We start from the raw sequence: 15,409 nt of genomic DNA, 5'->3' as shown, positions 1-15,409 counted from the left end.
TAATGTTTCCTACAAAACTCTATTTTCCATGAAAAATGCCTAAATGGTGTCCTGCAAACAAGCAAATTAACCCGCCCCCCTCACTGAGCTAGCAGCGCGTTCCAAATATGGTCAGGAAGAACGTGTAAAGTTTCTGACAAGCTTCTCTGTCTAAACTCAATCAAAATGTTACATGTATCCCTTTTTTATTTTAGGTTGAAGATGTCAGATGAAACCCAGAATAGAACCTGGTTGTGGTCCTACCTTCACATTGTTCTTTGTGTCGAGACCATTGATAAAGCCGGACAGATTGTCGAGGAATCGGTCAGCAGCAGATCCCTGCGGACAACAAATATTTTAGAAATTCTATTTTTAGCCCTGAAGGATCAGCAGGACTGGTTCTGAGGTCCAGTATTTCACTGGTTCTAGAAGTAAAATCTGGTTTGATTCCTATGAGCTCTGGTTTTCCTCTCACTGACCTTCTGTAATTCAAAGATCTTTCGGACCCTCTTAATGGCATCATTGATCTCATTGGCTGGTGGAAGAACCTGTGTGCTCCTGGCACCCAATGAGAAGCCTCCGTACCTGCAGAGAGCAGAAGACTTCAGCATCTGCAAGCATGTGACTGATAAAAAAAATGGCTGAAACAGAAGCAGAAATGGACCTGAACTCGTTCACCCAGACTTTGTTCTTCAGGCTGTGAGAGGAGACAGAAAACGTTAGTCCAGAACTCTGTACCTGCTCAGGTGTGTTTATCCAGGTGAATGCTGAGTGCCTCACCTCTTCCCAATGATCTGGGCGTACGTCTTCACCAGGTAGTCGGAAATGTTCTTTCCTGTCAGGTTCTGCAGGGTGTCTGAGGCACTTACTTTCATCTGAACACAAACAGACGCTGTCGTCATTTCATGAAGTCCAACATGTGAAGAAACAGAACTGTTGGTTCTGCTGACTAATAAAATAATGTTAAAACATTTCATCACTCCCAACTGTAGCTTGGTTGGTGTTCCACTAGATGGCAGCAGCAGCTGAAGGAAAGAGCTTTAGCACTGGGTTCACTCATCATCTCCCTCTGTCACAAGTCGGTTCAGTTCTGGTTCAGAACCATTTCTTGATCAGGAAAGGGAACTGACCTATTGCTCTGAATCAGCTGTGTTCTGAATGAATCATCAGCTGGGGTTCTACACTTGTGTTTCTGCAGCTGCAGCTAGGTGAATCGATAACTCTAACACCTTTAATGAACTCCATGTTTGCAGTTTAAAATGCATCAGAATCAGATGGATTCAGACACATCAGCAGCATCTAATCGGATCAGGACAAAACACAGCATGATATCCATATACCCCACCAACCAAGAGTGGACTTAGTTCTCAGTAGGCCTGACCTCCAGGGGGGGCAGTCCACCGGCACCTGCAGGGCAGTCCGGCAGCATGCGCTTCCTGCCATCACATGTGCAGGAGCAGGCCGGAGACGGATCCTCCATGGTCCAGTTTCTGGAGCTTAACAGCTGCTGGACACTCTCAGGAATCTCTGGGGTGTTCCAGTCATCGTCTCCCATTGTGCAGGGTGACTCCCTAATGGGTGTGTCAAACAGAGAAAAATGAAAATGTGGTGTTGGGAAGACGCTAAGCATTCCTTCTTGATGGATGGAGTTCTTACGGGATTGAATATCTGTCCATACAACGAGTACCAAAGCCTGGAGGATCCAACAAAGAGTCCAGTAACTTCTGCATGTTGGCGTCTCCTGGAGCATCTTCACTGTTGGGACAGAGAGTCAGACTCGAGTGGGCACACCAGACCTTAACACTGCTCGACTGGGGGGACTGCAGTGTACCTGATAAAGGTGACCTGATCCTCGTACATCCATGGTTGCAACTCCAGACTGGGATACTTCCCAAAGGGAGGCACAATGAGGCTGAAGACCAGAGCGATGCAGACGAACACAGCTGGAAGAACAATCTGGACACACACACGGCTCAGATGTTAGGTCCACACTGGCAGAGCTACAGGAAGGTGAGTCATAGGTGTGAGGGTACCTGAGCGAAGAAGCCCTTCCTGGAGCGCCGCGCGTACAGGAAACGCTTCCACATGAGCGCCACAAACTGCTGCCTCTTCAGGCTCCAGCCTTTCACCTGGAATGAGCCTTTCCCTTCGGTGCCGTTCAGCCAGTCCGTCTCCCTACAGTCTAACGGGAAACACAGGTAACGTGACCATAAGCACACACCATGTTGTTTGTTATGGACAGTTCTTTCTTGGTTTTTACCAGCATCTCCATCAGAGTCGTTGCAGTTACTGTCGTCCTCGGTGTTCGGCCTCAGGCAGCTCTGATTGTCTCCTCCTCCGAAGGCGTGAGTCCTCCTGCGCCTCCAAACAGGAACTGTCCCATCTGTAACAGATCAACTGCCTGAAACAGGTTTCAGACTCTTATTGTGAAGGAAGCAGCACTCATGGCCTACTTCATACTCACCTGAGGGTACTTCAGTGTCCACACCATTATCTTCAGCCACTTTCAGAAAAATCTACCAACCAGAAACATTAAAATCCTTAGACAGTGTGGTGAAACATCTGCCTGTCTGATAAACAGGGATGATTCTGTGTTTAGAGGACTTTTTCATCCTTAAACCCAATATCACCTGAAAAACCAAAAACATTACAAGCAAACAAACTTCTAACTACAAGAAAAACTAGAGAGCTTGTTTGAGATGCTGGGTTTGGATTGAGTTGCACCTCCTCCAGTGTGGTGTCGGACACTCCATAGCTGGAGATGCCAAGCTCATGGAGCTTCAGGTCCAGGTCTTTGAAGAGCTTCACAAAGGCTCCATTCTTGGCGGCACTGTACGGCAGCACGTAAGTAATCTCATGTCCCAGGTCCTCCACAAGGCGGGCGGCCGGGACATGTCGCAGGATCAGGCTAGAAACAAAGGAGGAGTCCGGTGGGACGAAAGGGGGTGAGCCGATGGAGGCAGCCGGGCCATTCTCTGAGGATGGAGACACGGGAAATGGATAATCTCCACCTGAGGGTGAACGGATCAAACGCTGCACAGAAGCAGGGAGCTCACCAATGGTGGCTGCCTCACTTTCATGTTCGCTGCCGAGTCCGGCGTCGCTGCTGCTCACTGAGGCGCTCTCCTCATCCTAAAACAAATCAGCGGGTTAAAAACACAGCAGGAGGAGGAGAACCCCCACAGAGAGTCACACAGCTACTGTGGGCCAAGTGTCTCAAACCTTCTTGGTGAAGGACACCGTGCTGGATGAGTTCTTGCAGGACCTCAGAGAGGGTTCCGGGTCCTTCTTCACCAGTGTGAGGTAGTACCCTGTTCCCAGCTGGTTCTTCAGGTACAGAGATGAGCCCACGCAGCACAGCTTTCCATGGGAAATGATGGCAATTCGGTCACCCAGAATGTCTGCCTCGTCCATGTGGTGGGTGGATAGGATGATGGTCCGTCCTGATGGGAGAAGAGAAATGTAATCAGGCTGGAGGGAAAAACCAAAGAGAAGCGGGATAAACCTGACCAACCAGAGAGCCTTACCCTGTCGGTACTTCAGCAACAGGTCCCAGATTCCCCTGCGGGCGTACGGGTCGACTCCGGCTGTGGGCTCATCCAGGATCACTACCTTCGCCCCCCCGACAAAGGCCAAGGCGACCGACAGCTTTCTCTGCATGCCTCCAGACAGGGTGCTGGTCCTGGACCCACGTTTGTGAGGCAGCCCTGTGTCCTGGAGGATGTGCTCGATCTCACCCGACACCTGCTCCTCTGACAGGCCTTTGAGCCGGGCGTAGAACCAGATGTGCTCCTCCACTGTCAGCCTGCAGGTGGCGTGGCCACACAGACTGAGTCACATGACAAACTAAAGAAACAGGTTTCTTCAACAAGTTGCTTGAACTAAGACAACTTACATGCTGAAGAGGACATTATGCTGAGGACAGACGCCAAGGCTTTGTCTGATGGCGCTCAGATCTGTCCGGATGTCTTTACCCAGGATGTAGGCGGTCCCAGAGGTGGGCGGGAACAGGCCGGTCAGGATGGACCTACAGGAAGAATAAGGATATGTATCTATCAAAGCTGGACCGGGTCATGTTCACCACTGGGTTTCGTCACCTTTTCTTCTAACACTCAGTCAGCGTTTGAGAACTGAGGAACTAATTGCTGCAGCTTTGTAGATGAAACTATGTCCCATTGATGCTTGAGGAACAACTTCAGTTGCTCAACAGTCCAGGGTCTCTGTTGTCATACTCTGATCTTCATAGTGCTCCACACATTTTAAATAGGAGGCAGGTCTGGACTGCAGGCGGGCCAGTCTAGAACCAGAACTCTTTTACTACGAAGCCACGCTGTTGAGCTCGGTCCAGAGAAGCCGGCGCCGTTCTGGCTGTTGTTGATGTGTGTCTTTGTCTCTGCTTGGTAGAGTTTAACCTGTAGAGATGAACTGTGTTAACTGACAAAGGTTCTGAAGTGTTCCTGAACCCACGTGGTAAAATCCGCTACAGAATGATGTTGGTTTTTACTGCAGTGCCTCCTGAGGGGTCAGAGGTCACAGCCATTCAGTGTAGGTTTTCCTCCTTGCTGCAGGGATTTCTCCAGATTCTCTGAATGTTTTGATGATGTTATGGTCTGTAGATGATGAGATCCCTAAATTCCTTCAATTATACGTTGAGGTACGATGTTCTTAAACTGCTGGACTATTTGCTCACAAAGTTATTCTCAAAGTGGTGAACCTGGCCCCATCCTTGCTGGTGAACGACTGAACCTTTCAGGGAGGCTCCTTTAGACCCAATCATGACTCTCACCTGTTTCCAGGTAACCTGTGGAATGACCCAACGTTCCCAGTCTGTTGTTGCCCTGTCCCAGCTTTGTTGGAACATGTTGCAAACATGAATTTAGCTATTTTTTAACTCAACGTCTCAACTTCATTGGGATTAGGGTTATAACAGCTCAGGTCCAAGACTTACATTGTGGTGGTCTTTCCAGCTCCATTGTGTCCCAGGAATGAAGTGATTTGTCCCTCATAGAATCCAAGAGTCAGTCCATCCACTGCTAGTTTCTTACCGTGATGGTAAACCTTCACCAGGTTCTCGATGTAGACTCCTGGCTCCAGGTGAGCTGGCTCCTCCTCTACACACACAGCTGTAAACATGCGCACACACACCTTACTCCAGAGTTCAGGAAGTGTCTTTCATAATTAAAGTTTCATATAGTTCTAATATAGTTTTTTCCTTGATGCTGTCAGGTGTTACAGATAGTCTTTAAACATTCTCACCTGTAGCGTTTCCTTTCCGACTCAGGGGAACTTTGTTGGACTTTCCCTCCGCCCCAAACCAGTATGACTTAGTAAAGGGGAAGTACCAGGGCCGAGGGATGCCATACTGACCTGAAGACAGCCAGCACAAAGTTCAGCCTTTGGCTGACCAGCTTTGAGAAGCTAGAACCTTTCAGAAAAAAGACAGATTAAGAAAGGATGTTACCTGGAAAGACCGCCTCGATGTACCAGGTGAAGACTCCATACAGGAAGGAGTCGAAGTACATCATGATGATGGTGGTGCGGAGGCTGAACTTGTCTTCCTGAAGAGGGCTCGACACCAGGTTCTTCCACTGGATCCCAACTCCCTGCTCCTCAAACAGTGCAAAATACTCACAACCAAACCCGAACGCCACAGGGGACAGCAGGCTCTAAAGGACAAGATGACATGTGACCCATGCTGACCAATCAACACTCAGAGCTAAAACAGCAAACCAAAGGAAAAGTGGGCCGACTCACAGCGAACACTTTGACTCCATATGTGATGTAGTCCTGCCAGGCGACGCAGAGCACGTAGGGCAGGTACAGGGTGAAGTAGATGATGCCTCCGCAGGCAGCCGCCAGGTTAGCGCGAGCAAACATTGTGCTGATGAGGAAACACTGCATGATGGTGACCACGGCGTAAGATCCCAGGAACAAGAAGACAATCCCAGGGTCACTGTAAGGCAGCAGGTTCCCCTTCTGCAAAGTTCAAAACACAATGATCAAGATTAAATGGTGCAAGAATCTGTTTAGCCATGGTGCTGTGCATTATGCTTTAGTCTCGTGAGACTAAAGGTGGTCCTGAAGTCTTCTGCTTCATTCAGATGCACATTTCCAACCTTAGTCTGAAAACTACTGAAAACAAAATACTGAGAGGAGTTTCAGGGCCGGTTCAGTGTTTCTGTGTGTTACCTTCAGGACCAGCACCAGCAGCCCGGCACTGATCAGTAGCGGAACCAGGCTGCTAATAAACCAGCTCAGCCACAGGATGCCGTTATCCAGGCCCATAATCCTCATGGTCTCCTTCAGCCGGGCCTCCTTCTCATACACCACGCTCTTCAGGATAATAGACACCGAATACATCCAGGCCAGGGTCATGAAGAGCGGCATGGAGCGGCTCATCACCCGCAGGAAGCTGCACCAGAGACGGCAAGAAGACGTTTGAGACAGAGCGTGAGAAGACGAGTCGGTACTCTGACTCGTTACAAGTTGACTCACATGTCGTCCACGTAGCACGGATACGGCATCTGCTGGATGTAGACTCCGGTTTTGTCCTTGGTGCCAGTCACCGCTCTGATGATGGACTGCTCGATGATGTCCTGCAGGTACAAGAACCCGCCCCAGATGTACCGCATGTCCTCAAACGGGTCAGCCCGAGGACCTGGGTCCCAATACCTGACGAAGAAGACAGATAACATCTGGAACATCAAAGTCTGGAAGAATAGAACCATTATAAGGAAGAACGGCTTCTAAATGAGGGCTGAGCAGAACATTTTTTTACAGTTTTCGTTTTTACAGACTGTCCAGCAGTCAGGACCAGGTTTAAGCAGTGTTGGGACCCACAGCCATGAATTTCAACATTAAACTCCAGTACAAACTTTTCTGGAACTTTCAAAATAAATTGCATTTAACTGACTTCCAGCAACTGAGGAACAACAGCAGACTTCCCATGATGCCACTGTCTGAATAAGAGCAACCCCTGTCCAACAAGTCGACTTCTTCCACACCGGTGATCATCGGGATAGGAGGAGAAAAGCGCGCTGATGTCTCTTTGCTGGCAAAGAGACATAAACTCTTCAAACTGGATCCAAGAGTGTCATAAGATCATCGATCATCTGCACAAGTTAAGTATGAGTGAAGCACTGTTTGTGTATCTGGTGATTTCATCCATAAAGAGGAAATGAAGGTATAAGCATTGCTTGACTTTCTCTCCAAGCCCTGCAGAAGCAAACGGTGTTCGAGAGAAGCCCCTGAAAAGACGTGGTCTCCCAGTCTGGAAGGAAGACAGCAGAGACCGCAGCGGACAGTACTGGCCGCCCAGCTAGAGCTCCGGAGCTAACCCTTTTGTTCAGAGCGAACGCACCTTCAACCCCCCGCGAAGCTACCAAGCTAACCGCTTGTTGACTTTGGACGTTTCCTCACCATGGTCAGAGGTTAGGTTTGGGCAGACAAATAATAAAAAGATTAACAGTTAGGATGAAATGATCTGAACGTTTTAATTCTATAAAGTTTGGTTTTATTTGTGTGAATCTCAGCTATCTTAGTGCTAGCAGGCGATCTGCAGTATATGTGCTGGTTTGTGTTCTTTGCATGTTTTTAAAGTTAAGTCAAACTTTATTTAAAGGGTGATTTTAAACAGAACATTGCTCATAACGCACCGTCCGCGCTTATGCATTTTAACCCTTTTATTAACCCTGGTATTTTAAAGGTATGTGTTGATTCTGGTGCTAAGCTATTAGCTTCTTTGTTAGCTTAACGGCTAACCGGTAGAGAACATGTGCTACTAAAGACTATTCAAAAGAAAGGTTGTTAATTTTCAAGCTAGTGAATAATAGTCCCTGAACATCATTTACTAAAGTTGATAACTAAGTAAACACCATTAAGCCCTATTTCTCCAGAAAGATTTGGCTCTTTTCCAAAATACTCCCTTAATATTTCTTCAAATATTATTTCAATAAATAAAGGCAGTTAATTGGACACCGTTGAGAATTATTCATCCAGAAGGTTGGTTTTATTCAGCAGATCATTATTTAAAACATTATTTTATTAAAATAATATTTTATCTGATCTTACATTGTGAATGGTTGTCTAAACGTTTGCTGATTATTGTCTAAGTTGGTTCCAAGACTAACTTAACTTCATTTCCAGATTCTTCAAGATAATCCTTGGTTCTCAAACATAAACATTGCATGGTAATGTTGCATCACTCTTTTTGGTCATAATTATCAATCATCTTTAATCAACTTGTTTATATTGTACATAGCCCATTAGTCTTCATTATTCTTTAATTCTGATTGGTAGTTTAGTTGGATTGTTTTAGAGTTTGTTGATTGAAATATGTTTGACTTTGAGTTGACTTATTTTTGTTAATAAATTCTTGTATTTTAAGAAATTGTGTGAATTTATTCCATATATGTGCAGAGTTTATGCTGTTCAATAATGTCAGAGCTCATCTCACACCTTTCTATTCTGTCCTAATACCATCGCCTTACTGGGCTGGTATTCACAGGACAACCCTTAACAGACCCAAATATTATTTGATAAAATATTAAAATATTAATATTAAATATTAAATAATATTCTCAGATTCATAATCACAACAGCAGGACCGGGAACCCGAACCAGTTTCAAGAGTAAACTGGAGCCACAGAACAAACCATCAGAAACCGCGACTTACGCGTCTTTGATCTTGTTGGTCCGCTCTACGTTGTCAATGTCCATGCGGAGCTTGTAGTCCACCTTTGGAGGAAGATCCGTGGTGTTGGGAGCGATATCAGAAAAAACAATCCCCGCCCAGAACTTTCTGTCCTCTAACAACAGCATGGAGCGGTTGACGAGTTGCTCTTCACTGGAGACCAGCTCCAGTTTGTCCAGGTTCACACACTGACAGAGACATTGACAGGTAAGGTCAGGTGATCTTACTCACCAGAAATCCAGCTGGCGGTTATAATGCAGTCCATTAGGAACAGAACACTTCCGAAAGTCGCCGTGTCTCAGTTCTTTCTGATGTGAAACACAACAGGTCAGGCGTGATACCTGATCAGAATCAGCAGGAACTCACTGACCTCCATGAACCGCGAGATGCTCATGATGGCCTGGTCTGTCTCATTGAACACCTCCCTCCAGGTGAGGGCGCTACCGGGCTGCTCCACTGGCTGCTTGGAAAGGAAGTTGGAGATGTCGGCCACGGTCCAATCAGTGTTGGCGAGCTGAGTGTGGAAGAAGCTGGCAGTGATGTTGTTCTTCAGGAGAGTCTGAGATGGAATAAGGATGGAGAGAATGAAGGAAGGGAGAGAGGGAGTTTAGGAAGGACATTAATTAATGTTTCTCCATTCTAATGATGATAGAGGGGGTGGAGCAGAACAGTTGCTCTGCTGGGCGGAGCCTCTTACGGCCTCCTCCTGTAGCACGTCTGTGATAATGATAGCGGTCTAGAGTGGTGGGCGGCGCCTGTTTACCCTGATCACGTCCATCTGCGGGCTGTTTTCCATGAAGTCCCAGACTTTGGGTTTCATCTCCTCCCACATGCCACCCAGGTCCCTGAACACACCGAGCTCCTGGAAAGTCCGGTTCACCTGAAGGCACCACAGAATCACACAGAGATCCTTTTTCTCAGGCTGCAGCACAGATTCACCTTATGTCTAACCCTGACCCAGACCACCACTGTAGCAGAACATACTTTTGTTTTGATTGAGCTGTGGTTCCGGTTCTGCTTCGGCTCTGTTAAAAATCAGTTCTGTCCACATGCTGCTAACTGGGTTTGTCTGTTATGTTTGCATGAAGTCAATTTAACAGAACAATATGTTCTGTGAGCAAGACCAACTGTATCTCTGCAGACTATTAAAAACAAACCAATCAGCTGCAGTCTGACAGGAAGTGACATCATACCTCGTGAATGATCCTCTGAGTGGCAGGGGTGTGGGGGGTGTACAGGATCTTTCCCAGCAGCAGAGGTTTCAGGGCCTGCCAGATCATCCGGGACATTGGGTTGGAGTCCATGTTCTGCACCAGGCTGTTACAGAACGGAGCTGCACACACACACACACAGACACACACACACACACACACACGTCTGAGCATCAGAACCAGGCTGGGAGACAGCCCCGTCACATTCTAGTCTGAAACTGCAGTTACCAAACTGTTTTTAAACGCAGCACAAGGTTCTATAGGTTTCGGTTTAATAGAGCTGGGTCGGATCAGATGGGACCAGAAGGTCACAAGCAACTGCTGCATGAAACCAGTAAACCAGACAGGACTCACTGGAGGAGTTGTCGTAGAGCACGGCGGTGGCGTCCTCGCTGCTGTTGTGGTTCCCGAACATAGCCTTGTAGTTGCTGTCTTCGTACCAGTTGAGCGACTTGATCTGCAGGCCACCGCCCTCAGGGTGACCGCACACGATCCTGGAGACGGCCTTGTACAGCGCGCTGGGCGAAGATGTGGCGTTCTGCGTCAGAAAGACGATCTCGTTCCTCAGGTCCACCCAGCTCTTCATCCCGGCCAGCTGCAGAGAAACCAGAGAGACTGGTAAGACTGGGCTGAGGATCCAAGGTGAGCACCCTCTAGTTCTGGAGTTATGGGTCAACAGATCTAGAACTAAGAATGAAGAAACAAGATGGGAAAAGTTGCAGAATTAAGAACAAAAAGAGCCGAACAGAATCATAATTCTGTGAGTGGACCGATGGAGCATTTATATTAATCCCTCCCATCAGAACCCTCTGATTATCAGCCAGCTTCATCTCCAGGTTTCTAGATCCTGTCTAAAAATCAAAAAGAAACAGGACCTTCTCTACTGTGGTCTCCAAGCTCTGGAGTCACCACCAAGTTTAGGTAAGAACATCCCAGAACTATGAAGAAACCCCAAAACCAGTTCTTCTGTTCTGGTTGACCATGTGAGTTCTGAATCTTCAACTATGTTCTTTAATCTACAGAACCTTGGTGCTCGATAAATAGAGAAATGAAGACAGTTGTGGTTCTGGAGGATATATCTCCCTCTGGAAGGAAGAAGAATGGATTCCTTAAAAAGAAGGTGAGCCAAAGCTTTCCATAAACCACCCAACATCAGAGGGTGCCGCTTCACTGGCATCATTACAGCTTAGGAAGATCAGAGGACCAAAAGAAGATCTGAGAGAACAACAGGAACATCTGTAGGAGCAAACATCTGCAAGAACAAACAGAAACTCTCTGGGCTGAAGCATATGAGTCTGAGGTTACTCCAGGTCAGCTCCATCAGGAAGCAGAAGTGAAACCATCTCAGAAGCCACTGCTTTGAAGGAACAGACCACGGTTTTCACCACGTTCTCAGGCAACTCAGTTTCTGAGTCACATCTGTCAGAAGGAAGACGTCGTTCCCATCCTGCATCCGGTCACGAGCTTCAGTTAGTTCTGGATTTATGTGGCTGGATTCAGAGCAAGAACTTCAGCTCTCACCCAGCAGACGGGTCAAGACCGCTGGGTCTCACTGTGGCTCCAGATCTTCAAATCATCAACTGCATGGATTCATCTGCAGGAACTCTCCTTCCTTTGCTTTGCTTCCCCCTGTGGGAGGCGCTAAAGGTGACGTTAGAGAGGTTGTTAGATCTATTCATTGAGCTGAGATTATTTTGACAGCACCGCTTCATCACAAAGGTCATCTCCAGAAGATCTAGGTCACATACAGGAATAAAACATTACATCATTCCCACTATCCAGAGATTCCAGATCATCAGCAGTTAGAATACAAGCAGGAAGGAATCCAGGCTGACTGATATCTTCAAACTATCAAGCAAACATCTGACGCAGCTCCTCATCGTCAGAACACTGCAGCTAATGTCTAATGAGCACCTCTGTAGAACTGCAAGCAATAACAAGAATCCAGAAGAAACATCTGCAGCTGGCAGAGGAGAACCTGACAGGAACATTTCTGCTTCACTAGATGGAATGTCAGGATCATCTTTATGCATCGATTTAGAAAATGGCTCGGAGGGAACCGGGTCATTTTTGGTGATGATCCGTTATTTACCAAAGGAATCTGGAATGTTGGACTTCCAGATCAGAGGAAAAGCTTGGTTGAGGTTCAGGGTAAGGAAAGGCTGCAAACTCAAAGATCAGACACAATCTGCTGGGCTTCCTTGGATGGACATCTTATTATTATTTCTCTGGACCTTAGGATCATGTAATCTCCCTCCACGGGTCTAGACTATGAAGTGGACCCATTTGACTGGTGACGTTCCCTGAGATGATCTTAGTTGTGATATGGAAAGAGAACTGGAGAGTTCTAGGTAGTTTTCCTGCTCCAATGGAGCTTTAGCATCAGAACCATAAAAACCAGATCAGCTGGTGCTGCAGACAGAACCGGGCTGATGGAGATTTATCAGGCTGAACTTCAGCTCTGATGCATCTGTGCAACTACTAAAATCATCCATCAGCTGAGGGCAACAAGGTAGTTAGAGGCCATTCAGCTGGACATCATCGACGTGCCGAGTAGGACCACCTGACACCTGAAGCATAACGACTGCAACAATGTTGCAGACAGTTCTGTTCGATTCTGTTCTGTTCAGCGCGCTCCTTCATGAGTTCACTGATCTGATTGGCAGCTGCTTTGTCCAATCACCTGCTGTTTTCACAGGATCCTGAATGTTCCATCAGAGGTCACATGAGCTGCAACGTCTGCTCCTGAACACCATCTGAGAGATGGAGAGAAACAGCGAGTCCAGGAGGTCCAGGAAGTCCGCTAAGCTGATGACTCAGTTCAGCCCGCCTCACAGCTTCCCTCTGAGAATCCCATCATTCCCAGTTTCCTGATAGAACCCAGTCTCATCAAACCAGTTACACAGCACATCTAAAGTTAAAGCAAGTTGCAGATGTTCTGGACTGAATGTTCAGAAGAAAGTTCTGTCTGTTGTCCAAACGTTTTAAAATCTGGATCGACAAGAAGAACTGATAATATTCCTCTACAGAGCAGCTCCTATCAGTTAGGACTCAGACTCAGATGAACTTTCAGCCGTCTGGGCTCTTCCCATCCTTCCTCTCCCAGCTTGTTCCCAACACTCACAAACCATCTGAAGGTGTTCAGGTTGGAGTTTCTCTGAACCCTGAAGCTACCAATCAGCTTCCCTGCTTCCATTCTTATCTGCATTTACTGAAAAGCTGCGGTTCCTCCTCTGGCTCCTCATGGTTGCCTGAACCCAGTCCAGATCCTTCCCACAGAGGAGCCCTAAGCTCTACATGCAGATGTTTCAACTCAGGCTGATGATTCTTCTGCACCACAGAGTTCCTCTGAGGACCTTCAGCTGATTCTGCCTTCTTACAATGCAGTTTCAGTCCAGATGGGTCTCATTCAGTGGTTCCACAATGGTTGGCTTCCTCTCCACAGACCCTCCAGAAAGTATTCACACCCCCTGAACCTTTCCACATAGTGTCCTGGTCCAACCCGAAAGTAGGACTTGAAGTGAAGTGGAAACATGTTTTAACACATGGTTTTAATATTTGTACAAAGAAGAATTCCTAAAAATGTGACATTCTGTATTCAGACCCACTTACTCTGATACCCCCAAATAAAATCCAGTCCAACCTTCAGAAATATCCTAACCAGTAACCAGAGTCCAGCTGTGTGACATCTGCAGATGTTCTGTTTCTGGCCCCAGAGGTTCTTCAGAGAACATTAGAGAACAACCAGCATCATGAAGTCCAAGGACTACAGCAGTGAGGTCAGGAAGAAAGTTCTGGTTCAGTTCAAAGCAGGGTTAGGTTCTGCAACAATATCCCGAGCTTAGAACATCTCCCAAAGCTCTGTTCAATCATCATCTGGCCATGGAGAGACAATGATATATTAAGCAAAGAATTGGCGAGAACTTCATTCTGTAGATGATCTGGTGAAGACAAACCCTAAAAGACCTGCAGCCAAAGGTGGTTCTAGGAGTTCTGACTCAGGTGTGGAGTGCATCTGTATTCAACCCACCTATCAGATCAATATTGTAAAAAATATTAAAACCATGAGCAATTTTCATTCTTCTTCGCATGCTGATGTTTGGAACGGGACATCTGGAGAAGTTCAGGGGTTGAGAATACTTTTGGAGTGTACCACCAACACTGGTTCTACTGGGATTGGTTTCAACACCAGCAGTTCAGAGTGGACTGGATGAACTCTGTGACCCCCTCACTGTGTGTCCCCTGCAGTCTGCAGCGTCTCAGCAGGAAGGCGACAGACGCTGAGTGTTTGTTGTTTTGTTCCATCAAGAGACGAGGAACCTGCTGAGACATTCCAGTCTTTGTTCAGCTGTGAGCTCGTCCATCTCTGCTGCTTTCATCTGGACACAAAGACTGGCAGGGACTCCAAGAGCTGCCAAGTAAACCCACTGGCCCTGACGGTCCACTGAGGAACACGCCTGTCCAGCTGCATGACACTGTTCCTCTGGACATGTTGGGAGAACAAGGAATGACAGATCAGGAGTCTTACCTCCACAGCCAGAGAACCCAGGCTGTCCAGGAGGTTGTTGGTGGCTCTAGCGACCTGCTGGACGGCTTCAGGGTCCGATCGGACGTCCCTCTGAAAGACATAAAGACACACTTTAGTATTCAGCTCCAACCTGTGTGAGGAACTGGATCCATGATGGAAGACGCAGCTTTAATTTAGCAGCAGGAAACTAAAGAACCGGGCTCAGAACTCAGGTTAGAATTGAAGCTGATTTCTCATTTCTTTCTGCCGTTTTATCATTTTAAAGCTCTTCAGGCTCCTCAGACTTCAGTTGCTCCAGTTTAAAACTCATGGTGAGAAAGAGCAGGAGAACACCTGGACCTACCTGTTCTAGACCCTAACCCTGATCTTGTCCTAATGAAAATGCTTTTTATTTTGTTCATGGTCAGGTTCTGAACTGAATCCATTGCAGGTTCTGGTCCAGTTGAACATGGCCTGATGTGCAGAGATGGTGCATTGGTTTCTCTCTGATATCTGGATCCTATGAACAAATCATCTGAGAGCTGAAGAAACCAAAATATTCAGCAGCAGGATTCAGTTTGATCTTCTGGACATGTTCTTATCTAACACACTTTATTCAAAATGTTCACTTCAGAACCTCCAAACCCCAGCTGACCCTGTTTGCTGATTATTGAAACCAATTAGAACCTGGTGACGTTTAGCCGCTGGTCCTCAGCTAACCTCTCTGAGGCTCCTGGAGATCTCTCTGCTGCTGTGGAAACTTGTTCATTCATAGATTTCTGCAGACAAAAGAGTCCAAAGCCTTGGTGACACCCTGCTCCTTTAAACCTTCAGAACATTTAAAACGGGTCTCCAGGCTACAAAAGCTGAGCCTGCAAAGATGCGAGGTGAGGCAGGCAGGTTGCAGCACGTCTCCTCCCACACACACCAAACACTCTGAGCTCACCTGCTTCGGGTCACCTGAGCGTCGAGTGAGGAGGAGGAGGAGGAGGAGGAGGAGACACCCTGCAGCTGCTGCTC

General features: G+C 47.1%; 1 protein-coding gene across 1 annotated transcript in view; it reads right to left on the bottom strand.

Annotated features, from left to right (window-relative positions):
* Positions 1-15,409, bottom strand: part of abca1b (ATP-binding cassette, sub-family A (ABC1), member 1B) — a 45,885-nt gene that overhangs the window by 15,191 nt on the left and 15,285 nt on the right. Inside the window, exons 8-34 of the mRNA XM_047353671.1 lie at positions 14,411-14,500; positions 10,237-10,477; positions 9,865-10,004; positions 9,435-9,551; positions 9,042-9,230; positions 8,654-8,859; positions 6,475-6,651; positions 6,169-6,391; positions 5,734-5,955; positions 5,441-5,645; positions 5,236-5,346; positions 4,928-5,102; positions 3,875-4,006; positions 3,507-3,784; positions 3,202-3,422; positions 3,036-3,111; positions 2,704-2,954; positions 2,444-2,495; positions 2,240-2,362; positions 2,013-2,161; positions 1,811-1,935; positions 1,636-1,734; positions 1,361-1,550; positions 760-854; positions 644-676; positions 459-564; positions 244-318 (exon numbers count right to left, since the gene is read on the bottom strand). Coding sequence (XP_047209627.1) covers positions 244-318; positions 459-564; positions 644-676; positions 760-854; positions 1,361-1,550; positions 1,636-1,734; positions 1,811-1,935; positions 2,013-2,161; positions 2,240-2,362; positions 2,444-2,495; positions 2,704-2,954; positions 3,036-3,111; positions 3,202-3,422; positions 3,507-3,784; positions 3,875-4,006; positions 4,928-5,102; positions 5,236-5,346; positions 5,441-5,645; positions 5,734-5,955; positions 6,169-6,391; positions 6,475-6,651; positions 8,654-8,859; positions 9,042-9,230; positions 9,435-9,551; positions 9,865-10,004; positions 10,237-10,477; positions 14,411-14,500 — 4,101 coding nt within the window. The remainder of the gene's footprint in view (positions 1-243; positions 319-458; positions 565-643; positions 677-759; positions 855-1,360; positions 1,551-1,635; positions 1,735-1,810; positions 1,936-2,012; positions 2,162-2,239; positions 2,363-2,443; positions 2,496-2,703; positions 2,955-3,035; positions 3,112-3,201; positions 3,423-3,506; positions 3,785-3,874; positions 4,007-4,927; positions 5,103-5,235; positions 5,347-5,440; positions 5,646-5,733; positions 5,956-6,168; positions 6,392-6,474; positions 6,652-8,653; positions 8,860-9,041; positions 9,231-9,434; positions 9,552-9,864; positions 10,005-10,236; positions 10,478-14,410; positions 14,501-15,409) is intronic.

This window comes from Girardinichthys multiradiatus, chromosome 23 (assembly GCF_021462225.1).
Source record: "Girardinichthys multiradiatus isolate DD_20200921_A chromosome 23, DD_fGirMul_XY1, whole genome shotgun sequence".
Classification (NCBI taxonomy): domain Eukaryota; kingdom Metazoa; phylum Chordata; class Actinopteri; order Cyprinodontiformes; family Goodeidae; genus Girardinichthys; species Girardinichthys multiradiatus.
Note: the sequence above shows the minus strand (reverse complement) of the source record. Positions and strands in the feature narration are given on the sequence as shown.